The sequence below is a fragment of the Sapajus apella genome, unplaced genomic scaffold, assembly GCF_009761245.1.
Source record: "Sapajus apella isolate SASKATOON/1434 unplaced genomic scaffold, GSC_monkey_1.0 scaffold79, whole genome shotgun sequence".
NCBI lineage: Eukaryota > Metazoa > Chordata > Mammalia > Primates > Cebidae > Sapajus > Sapajus apella.
In genome coordinates this window covers 9816752-9827506 of record NW_022437019.1, presented here as the reverse complement: position 1 = coordinate 9827506, position 10755 = coordinate 9816752, and the positions used below count along the sequence as shown (strand labels likewise).

The following is a 10755-nucleotide window of genomic DNA, read 5'->3' as shown; positions in this document are numbered from 1 at the left end:
TTTCATGTTAGCCCCACCCTTGAAGATGTTTAAGCTCTGGGTTGCTCTATCATATGGGCCTTTTCTGGGTACAGATGTGCTTATATCTCCTGATTAACAGGGTTTTCTTTTCTTTTGTTCTAAGAGCTGAATGAGGATGAGTAATTTTATTTAAAAATAAATACATTAAATAGCTTTAAAAAAGTGCCGCTGGATGGGCGTGGTGGCTCATGCCTGTAATCCCAGCACTTTGGGAGGCCAAGGTGGGTGGATCATGAGGTCAGGAGTTTGAGACCAGCCTGGCCAACATGGTGAAACACTGTCTCTGCTAAAAATACAAAAATTAGCCAGGCGTGGTGGCAGGCGCCTGTAATCCCAGCTCCTTGGGAGGCTGAAGCAGGAGAATCACTTGAACCCAGGAGGCAGAAGTTGCAGTGAGCCGAGACCATGTCATTGTACTCCATCCTGGTTGACAGAGCGACTCCATCTCAAAAAAAAAAAAAAAAAAAAAAAAAAAAAGGTGCTGCCTATGTCCTCTTGTCAGATTCCCCAGATGTTGGGACATATGGTCTGTCAACCAAAACAGGGGTCTCTGGTGCATCTGTTCCCTTTTGCATTCTTCATGCCTCTTACGCTAGCTGAGATCCTACAACCCTCAGAAGAGTCTGTGGCACTGAGTTCAAATACACTTTTCATCTTTAGATGTGGCTTTTCTTTGGCTTACAGACAAAAAGCAGAACCAACTCTCTGTGCATGGAAGGGATAACCCCAACTCAGCCATCATGGCAATACACTTGAGATGAAGCCCTAAGTCTCTTAGGGCTGCCCAAGTCTCTTCTGAAACTTTAACTCTGGGCATAAATAAACTCAGTTTATTTACTGAGAGGTAAATAAACCCAGAAACTTCCATACCCTGAGATATTGCTTGGGTTGATACACTTCTTGGAGTCTTGGAAACTTATGGCCCAATTGCATTGGATTGTAGGCTGCACTTATCTAGAGGGTCAGAAGAGTGGTTTTGGGTTAAACCAATTTGAGAACTCAATGCAACAAAAATAGCCTCCTTATCTAAACTCTGCAAGATGTGCTGCCTGGCAGCCACAGAAAACTAGAGGCCGACTGGTTTTCCAGTCATTGTGTCAAACCCCTTGGGACCAGCACTTCCTCCAAAGAAGTCAATCTTATTGGGAAAAAAAAGAATAACTCTGGCACAATGTTTCCTCTATGAAGAGGAAGGGGTCAAGGGTTGCTTGAGCCAGTGATTGGGTGGCCTCTGTTGAGTTTGTATGGATTTCTGTAGCTCCTCATATGGTCAGTGAACTCTGGGATCGGCGATGGCTGCCCCTCTTTGGGTACTGGGACATATCTGTCTGTCCTCTTGAGTAGGCCATTGTTCTATGAGGCCCCAGCAGGTGCTCTCCAGATGAAAGTTTAGCTGAGGAGTCCCTTGAGCATGAGTCATCCCTCATGCACTCTCTGCCACATCTCTGTTCGTGGATCATCCACTCTTCTGTGTTCTTCCTCTTGGGAGGGTTAGAGCTCTTTGGGGTGCTGGCACTGAAGTCCTGTTCTGTGATAGATGACACTGAGTGGCGGGTGGGTCGAGCCACTTCAGGGGCAGGGACAGGCCTCTGTCTGCTTTTCCAACTCTGGATTTCTAGGTTTCTTTTGTCTGTGGGGAGTTTGTCAATTTTCTGAGCTTTTGAGATTAAAGACTTCCCATAGGTTCCTTGTAGAGATAGGAAAAAGCACCTGGTGGGAAATAACAGAAAAAGATATTTTCTGATTTCTGTTGACTTCATAAACTTTAGCATTGAAAGGGGGTCTTTACAATCCAACTCCCTGCCCAGGGCAAGATCCTCTTTACTGCACTCCTAGCTGATGATTATTAAATCCATGTTCGGGCACCTCTAGTCTTGGGGAGCTCAACAACAAAAGTAACAACAACAAAACATAAAAGGTAACATTTATTATATACCAGGACTATTCTAAGTGCTTTATATGTTATTAACTCATTTTATTTGCCCAACAAGCCTATGCAGTTATTACTTTTGTTTTCTTCTGCATACAAATGAGGAAACTGAGGGACTGAGAGATTTAATGATTTGCCTACAGCCACACAGTAGTTGAGCTACGGTCAGGAGCATGTACTCTGAATCCAAAGACTTGTCTCTTATTCTTCACGCACAAAGCAGTCCTTTCTATTTCTGGGCTACTCCAATTTAGGCAAATTTAATTGCTCTGTCATGTTAAGCCTTTGTGAAACTTGATGATTTTAAAGTAGTTTTAAAATCCATATTCTTTTCTTGAATCTGTGGACCTTGCTGACTTGACAGCGTCATCATAGTACCACGATTTTCCCGATAAAGAAGTAAGGGCCCTAAGAGGTGAGGTGGGATTCCCAAGGTCTTCTGAGATGTTAACAGATCTCCCTGTTGACTGACTCAAGGTTTTTAACCCCCTGCCAAGCTGCATACAGTCTGTAGTAGACTCTGGAATTGGGAGTCTTTTTCTGTGTTTAGAATCTTCCCTTTGTTCAAAGCGTAGGCAAGGAAAACGGGTGAGAATGTGAATAAAACTAGGTGATGTATGGAGAAAATATACACAAGTTTGTGGCACTGGGCAACTCACATCCAGTTTCTGGATGTCCATTGCTTTATCTAAAAAGTAATCCGTTTGGCCTGGAGTACATCTAAGGTCATTCCCAAAGACAGTCTTTAAAAATTTTTTATGTTTAAAGCCTTATAAGCAGGAAGGCTCCCATTCTTCCACTATGTCTAAAAGCTGCAGGGTGACCACCCTGCCGCAACCCCCACCAGTGGGCAAGAAGTTTCTGAAAATTACAATAGATCTCGTGGAACCAGATAAACTTTTCTCCATTCTCTCTCATCTCACCCCGGGAGGTCGTAGGGACCATGTATGTGTCCCAGGAAATATTTGACTTTTTGCTTCAAAACTGGAATTTCCTTAGTGTAAACCTTTCCCTCAAGCCACTGTCTTCCTCCTCCTTTCGTTTATTCAACAAATGCTTTTCTAGTTGCCACAATGGGCCAGGCCCCCAAGGGATTAAGCCACGAATAGGAAAGACAAGGTCCTTGCTGCATGTAACATGGGAATATAGTTATAAATAGAGAAGGCAATGAGAGTGTCAGACACCTGCTCACTGAAATTAAATGCTTCTTCCTCAAGGGGGGAAGTGCTGACAGTTCCACCTGCTATATATTTCTCAAACCCATGCCCCATCAGCACCTAACTGTTTCTTCCTTAAAGAAATGTCCCTCCATTTATAACTGGATTCACATGTTACATGACAGCAAAGATCTTGTCTTTTGTGTTGATGACTCAGTTTCTTGGGGGCTTGGGCCATTGCGGGGACGTGAAAAGTATTTGTTGAATAAATGAATGGAGGAGGAAGGCAGTGGCTTGGGGGAAAGGTTTACACAAAATAACCTTTTAAAGCTGAAAACTGCAAGATGCATAGGAGGTAGCCACACCAAGGGGATGAGAATCAAAACCTAGGTACAACTGGCTGAAGCTTGGGGAGTGATGATAAAAGCAGAATATGACCCAGGAGGGGTTGGCAGAAGCAGAGCAGGCAGGAACTGTGGACCAGGTTTATGGTTTTTGTGCTTTATTGCAGAAGTCTTGGGAAGCCCTTGGAGGGTTATGAACAGGTGACATGATCACACTTTGAGCCAATGTTAATGGACTAGAGTGAGATCCAATAGGAGACTAGTGAAGTAATTTGGGGTGAAAGGGCAATAGTCTATTGGTAGTAGTGGCTGTAGAAATGGAAATAGTATATGGGTTTGAGAAATACATCGTAGATAGAACTGTCAGTACTTGGTGAAAGGCTAGATATAAGCATGAGTTGGCAGGTGATGTCAAGAATAATTTCCCGGGGCCTGCCTTTGTCCTAAATGGGTAGTATTTACTGAAAGAAACTCTGGAGATACCCAGATTTCTGGGGTGGTGCTGGTGACAGAGGGTGGAGTCATGAATTCAATTAGAAATGTCTCCCAGTTTCCTCAGACTTAATATGCCCAGAGGAGGTGATGAATAAGTTGCTAGAAAGATGTGTCTGGAATTCATAAGAGAGGTCTGGGCTGGGAATTTATGGTGAAGAGTCATCTGCTAAAAATAATTTTTAAATCCATGATAGTGATTGCTCTTTATGGAGAGACTATAAAGTTAGAAGACAAGAGAATGTAGGGACAAGAGAAGCTAGGTTAAGCAAACCACCAAACTTATATTAAAGGAAGTAAGGCTGGTTGATGGCTCTCTAATTTTGGGATAAAACAAGTTCTGTATAATGTTGTTGTAATTGTCTATTGGTTATAGCTTAGAATGATAAAATGCTTAATAGTGACGTTCAGGGTTGTGAGATACTCGGGATGGAGAGAGGCTAAGTCTTGCCTGTGTGCACATCATTGTCAAGTTCACTGCTCTGACTAGAGAGTGTGGGCTGCCAAATAGAACTCTGGCCTTTGAGTTGGGAGAACCTAGCTCCCACTATGATTTGTGTTAGGCCTGTGAACACATTCTGGTCCCTCTTGGTACTTCAGCTGTCCCATGAGCGGGGTACTAGAACCATAGGTCTGCCCAACACTTAGCTCACGGCAAAAACAAAATGAGAGGCTAGATGGGAGAGCCTATGTCAAGAGTGAGCTCCAAGGAAAGGCAAGTCATTTATAGTTGCTGTTGCTATTTTTCTGGAAAAGATACATTTACTGCAGAGGGTTTAACCTGGAAATATCCAACGTAGTGCCTGGGCATGGATAATTTATTTGACTAATGCAGGTCTTGTATGGAAGGGGTGCGTTTAGACAAATTTGAATAATATTTAAACATTGCCAATTTCATGCAAAATCTGAATCTCTGAGACAACTCTGAAGCATTTGATCTTTCCTTGTGGCCATGATGGAAGCTGAGACGTTCTTTCTTCTAATGTCTGCCCTCCATCTGGCTTGCTGCACTCACTGGCTTGTCCCTGTAGGTATTTGAGTATGAGATTCCTGAACTAATATAAAAAAGAACCATAGAGCAGCTCAAAATAGTTCCTTATCATACACACACACAAATTGTAAGGCAGGAGAGTGGGAATTGATATTCCCATTTTATAGATGTCACAACTGAGGTCACACTGACTTGACTTCACTACTTTGTGGCTAACCTGGGACCACAGTCCATGTTATTTGCCTCCTGGTTGTTCATTGTTCTTTCTATCCTAGCTCTCTTTCTGAAACAGTACCCTCAAGGATCTTAGCAGAAGTCAAACTCCTGACTCTTAGGTTATAAAAATGGCTTATTAAGGGGAGATTGGTAACTCTAGTAAAGAAAAATAGCCCCAGTGCTCAAACCTTGGGAGAAGAGCCACAACTGGTGTGAGAAAGCAGACGAGGTAGAAAGTGGGGTCTGAGAGCTGGCCTTCCATCACCCAGTAGGGATTTGTGGGGCTGTTGCAGATGACGCAGGTGGCGTTGTACAGGAGGGATACCAGAAAGTACATCAGGAAGCTGCCAAGGAGCACGAGCCCATGGAAAATGGTCTGTGGAGGAAAAGAAGTAAACACTGTTGAAGGTATAGCTGAGATTAGGGAGCAGGGTGGTCACACTACTTGGTTAACTTTGTTTCAAACTATTTTTGAAATGCAACACACACAAAATTCAAAAAGTGTGCAGTTTAATATATCTTTATAAAGCAAATGCCCAAATTGTTGCCATGTAGAATTGAACACACATACCCTGGAAGACCCTATTCTTCTGTCTCAGCCTGCTTTTGGTGATAATTTCTATGCTATCCTTTGTAGGTTTACCACCCATCTAGGTTTCCCTACATAGCCTGTTTTTGAATGTTGGATAAATAGAATCATGTTTCATGTGAGACTTTTTGTCCTCCTACTCCCAAGTTAATATGTTTAAACCCTAATCTCCAATGTGATAGCATTTGCATGTGAGGCCTTTTGAAGGTGATTAGGGGGAGCCCTCCTGAATGGGATTAGTGCCCTTATAAGATGAGACAGGAGAGAGATTTGATCCTTCTTTCATTCAGCCATGTGAGTAATAATATAGCTTGAAGGCAGCGGTCCAGGAAGGAAGAGGGCCTGAACCAGACACTGAATCAGTTGCTGCACTGATCTGGGGCTTTCAGCCTCCAGAACCATGTGAAATAGATCTCTGTTATTTAAGCCACTCAGCTTGGTGACAGCCTGATGACAGATGTTACAACAGCCTGGGAAGGCAAAGACACTTCTGCAGCTTTTTTCACTTGATTTTATGCTTTAAAAAAGGGGTTCCCAACTCCTGGCCCATGGACTAGTAACAGTCCATTCCCATTAGGAACTCGGCTGCATGGCAGGAGATGAGTGGTCAACAAGTGAGCATTGCCACCCGAGCTCCATCTCTTCTCAGATTAGTGGTGACATTAGATTCTCACAGGAGCATGAGAACCCTATTGTGAACTGCGCATGTGAGGGATCTAGGTTGGATGCTCCTTATAAGACTCAAATGCCTGATGATCTGAGGTGGAACAGTTTCATTCCAAACCACCCCACCCTTCAGCTGTCTTCTACGAAACTGGTCCCTGGTGGCCAAAAGGCTGGGGACTACCACTTTAAAGTTTTATCTATGCTGAAAGACATAGCTCTCGTGCATTCATTTTAACTATTATATGGTATGAACATGCCACAACTTATTTTTCTCATCGATGAACATTTAGGCTTTTTTTTTCTTGTACATGTCTCCATATATACATGTGCAAGTGTTTCTGAGGTGTATACTTAAAATTGCACCAAAAAGTATGAGTACTTTAAATTCCTCTAGCTGTTTTCAAATGACTCTTTAGAGTTTATGATCTACTAACAGGATATGGGAGTTCCTTGGTTATGCTTTATCATCTTTAACACACTCCCCAAATGAATTGTCGTATTTTATTTAGAATTTTCTACATCTGGCTGGGTGCAGTGGCTCACACCTGTAATCCCAGCACTTTGGGAGGCCAAGGTGGGTGGATCACTTGAAGTCAGGAGTTCAAGACCAGCCTGGGCAACATGGTGAAACCCTGTCTCTACTACAAATACAAAATAATAATCATTGGGCTTGGCGATGTGTGCCTATAATCCCAGCTGCTTGGGAGGCTGAGGCAGGAGAATCACTTGAACCTGGGAGGCGGAGGTTGCAGTGAGCTGAGAATCACGCCACTGCACTCCAGCCTGGGTGACAAGAGTGAGAATCCATCTCAAAAAAAATTTTTTTTCTACATCTGTTAATTAGTGAGATTGGTCTGTAATTTTCTTTTTTTTTTTTTTTTTCCCATTTATTTATTTTATTGCATTTTAGGTTTTGGGGTACATGTGAAGAACATGCAAAATTGTTGCATAGGAACACACGTGGCAGTGTGATTTGCTGCCTTCCTCCCCATCACCTACATCTGGCATTTCTCCCCTTGCTATCTCTCCCCAGCTTCCACCCCCCACCGTCCCTCCCCTATTTCCCCCCAACTGACCCCAGTGTGTAGTGCTCCCCTCCCTGTGTCCATGTGCTCTCATCGTTCAACACCCGCCTATGAGTGAGAACATGCGGTGTTTGATCTTCTGCTCCTCTGTCAGTTTGCTGAGAATGATGGTTTCCAGGTTCATCCATGTCCCCACAAAGGACCCAAACTCATCGTTTTTTATGGCTGCATAATATTCCATGGTGTATATGTGCCACATTTTCCCTATCCAGTGTATTGTCGATGGGCATTTGGGTTGGTTCCAGGTCTTTGCTATTGTAAACAGTGCTGCAATGAACATTCGCGTACATGTGTCCTTATAGTAGAACGATTTGTAATCCTTTGGATATATACCCAGTAATGGGATTGCTGGGTCAAATGGAATTTCTATTTCTAGGTCCTTGAGGAATCGCCACACTGTCTTCCACAATGGTTGAACCAATTTACACTCCCACCAACAGTGCAAAAGTGTTCCTATTTCTCCACATCCTCTCCAGCATCTGTTGTCTCCAGATTTTTTAATGATCGCCATTCTAACCGGCGTGAGGTGGTATCTCAGTGTAGTTTTGATTTGCATTTCTCTGATGACCAGTGATGATGAGCATTTTTTCATATGTTTGTTGGCCTCATGTATGTCTTCTTTTGAGAAGTGTCTGTTCATATCCTTTGCCCACTTTTGAATGGGCTTGTTAGTTTTTTTCTTGTAAATCTGCTTTAGTTCTTTGTAAATTTTGGATATCAGCCCTTTGTCAGATGGGTAAACTGCAAAAATTTTTTCCCAATCTGTTGGTTGCCGATTCACTCTAATGATTGTTTCTTTTGCTGTGCAGAAGCTGTGGAGTTTGATTAGGTCCCATTTGTCTATTTTGGCTTTTGTTGTCAATGCTTTTGGCGTTTTGGTCATGAAGTCCTTGCCTACACCTACGTCCCGAATGGTTTTGCCTAGATTTTCTTCAAGGGTTTTCATGGTGTTAGGTCTTATGTTTAAGTCTTTAATCCATCTGGAGTTAATTTTAGTGTAAGGTGTCAGGAAGGGGTCCAGTTTCTGCTTTTTGCACATGGCTAGCCAGCTTTCCCAACACCATTTATTGAACAGGGAATCCTTTCCCCATTGCTTGTTTTTGTCTGGTTTGTCAAAGATCAGATGGTTGTAGAAAGGTTGTGTTGCCTCCGAGACCTCTGTTCTGTTCCATTGGTCTATATCTCTGTTTTGGTACCAGTACCATGCTGTTTTGATTACTGTAGCCTTGTAGTATAGTTTGAAGTCTGGTAGTGTGATGCCCCCCGCTTTGTTCTTTTTGCTTAGAATTGACTTGGCTATGCGGGCTCTCTTTTGGTTCCATATGAAGTTTAAGGTGGTTTTTTCCAGTTCTGCAAAGAAGGTCATTGGTAGCTTGATGGGGATAGCATTGAATCTGTAAATTACTTTGGGCAGTATGGCCATTTTCACGATATTGATTCTTCCTAACCATGAACATGGGATGTTTCTCCATCTGTTTGTGTCCTCTCTTATTTTGTTGAGCAGTGGCTTGTAGTTCTCCTTGAAGAGGTCCTTTACATTCCTTGTTAGTTGTATTCCTAGGTATTTTATTCTCTTTGTGGCAATTGTGAATGGAAGTTTGTTCTTGATTTGGCTCTCTTTAAGTCTGTTACTGGTGTATAGGAATGCATGTGATTTTTGCACATTGATTTTGTATCCTGAGACTTTGCTGAACTTGCTTATCAGTTTCAGGAGGTTTGGGGCTGAGACGATGGGGTCTTCTAGATATACAATCATGTCGTCTGCAAATAGAGACAATTTGACTTCCTCCTTTCCTATTTGAATGCCCTTTATTTCTTTTTCTTGCCTGATTGCTCTGGCTAGAACTTCTAATACTATATTGAATAGCAGTGGTGAGAGAGGGCATCCTTGTCTGGTGCCACATTTCAAGGGGAATGCTTCCAGTTTTTGCCCATTCAGTATGATACTGGCTGTTGGTTTGCCATAAATAGCTTTTATTATTTTGAGATACTTTCCATTGATTCCTAGCTTATTGAGTGTTTTTAGCATAAAGGGCTGTTGAATTTTGTCAAAGGCCTTCTCTGCATCAATTGAGATAATCATGTGGTTTTTGTCTTTGGTTCTGTTTATGTGGTGAATTACGTTTATAGACTTGCGTATGTTGAACCAGCCTTGCATCCCCAGGATGAAGTCTACTTGATCATGGTGGATAAGCTTTTTGATGTGCTGTTGCAATCGGCTTGTCGGTATTTTATTGAAGATTTTTGCATCTATGTTCATCATAGATATTGGCCTGTAGTTTTCTTTTCTTGTTGAGTCTCTGCCGGGTTTTGGAATCAGGATGATGTTGGTCTCATAAAATGATTTGGGAAGAATTCCCTCTTTTTGTATTGTTTGGAATAGTTTCAGAAGAAATGGTACCAGCTCCTCTTTGTATGTCTGGTAGAATTCAGCTGTGAACCCATCTGGACCTGGGCTTTTTTTGGGTGGTAAGCTCTTAATTGCTGCCTCAACTTCAGACCTTGTTATGGGTCTGTTCAGGGTTTCGGCTTCTTCCTGGTTTAGGCTTGGCAGGAGGCAAGTGTCCAGGAATTTATCCATTTCTTCCAGGTTTATTAGTTTGTGTGCATAGAGTTGTTTGTAATAATCTCTGATGATGGTTTGAATTTCTGTGGAATCTGTGGTGATATCCCCTTTATCGTTTTTTATTGCATCAATTTGGTTATTCTCTCTTTTCTTTTTTATTAATCTGGCTAGTGGTCTGTCTATTTTGTTGATCTTTTCAAAAAACCAGCTCCTGGATTTATTGATTTTTTGAAGGGTTTTTTGTGTCTCTATCTCCTTCAGTTCTGCTCTGATCTTAGCTATTTCTTGTCTTCTGCTAGACTTTGAGTTTTCTTGATCTTGCTGCTCTAGGTCTTTCAGTTTTGACGATAGGGTGTCAATTTTTGATCTCTCCTTGTTTCTCATGTGGGCACTTATTGCTATATATTTTCCTCTAGAGACTGCTTTAAATGTGTCCCAGAGATTCTGGTATGTTGTGTCTTCATTCTCGTTGGTTTCGAAGAACATCTTTATTTCTGCCTTCATTTCATTGTTTATCCAGTCAACATTCAAGAGCAAGTTGTTCAGTTTCCATGAAGCTGTGCAGTTCTGAGTTAGTTTTTGAATTCTGAGTTCTAACTTGATTGCACTGTGGTCTGAGAGACTGTTTGTTACGATTTCCGTTCTTTTGCGTTTGCTGAGGAGTGATTTACTCCCAATTATGTGGTCAATTTTAGAGT

The 10755-nt window shown here is 42.1% G+C and overlaps 1 protein-coding gene across 4 annotated transcripts in view; it reads right to left on the bottom strand.

Moving 5' to 3' along the window:
• Positions 1 to 416: 416 nt before the first annotated feature.
• ATP10B (ATPase phospholipid transporting 10B (putative)) overlaps positions 417 to 10755 on the bottom strand; it is a 297777-nt gene continuing 287438 nt past the window's right edge. For 3 of the 4 annotated variants that reach the window (XM_032252731.1, XM_032252729.1, XM_032252730.1), the window contains 2 exons: positions 5340 to 5527; positions 417 to 1731 (listed from right to left, as the gene is read on the bottom strand). In XM_032252731.1, the coding sequence (XP_032108622.1) occupies positions 1284 to 1731; positions 5340 to 5527 (636 nt within the window). In that variant the 3' untranslated portion in view covers positions 417 to 1283. The remainder of the gene's footprint in view (positions 1732 to 5339; positions 5528 to 10755) is intronic. The other variant, XM_032252732.1, reaches the window with a different exon arrangement.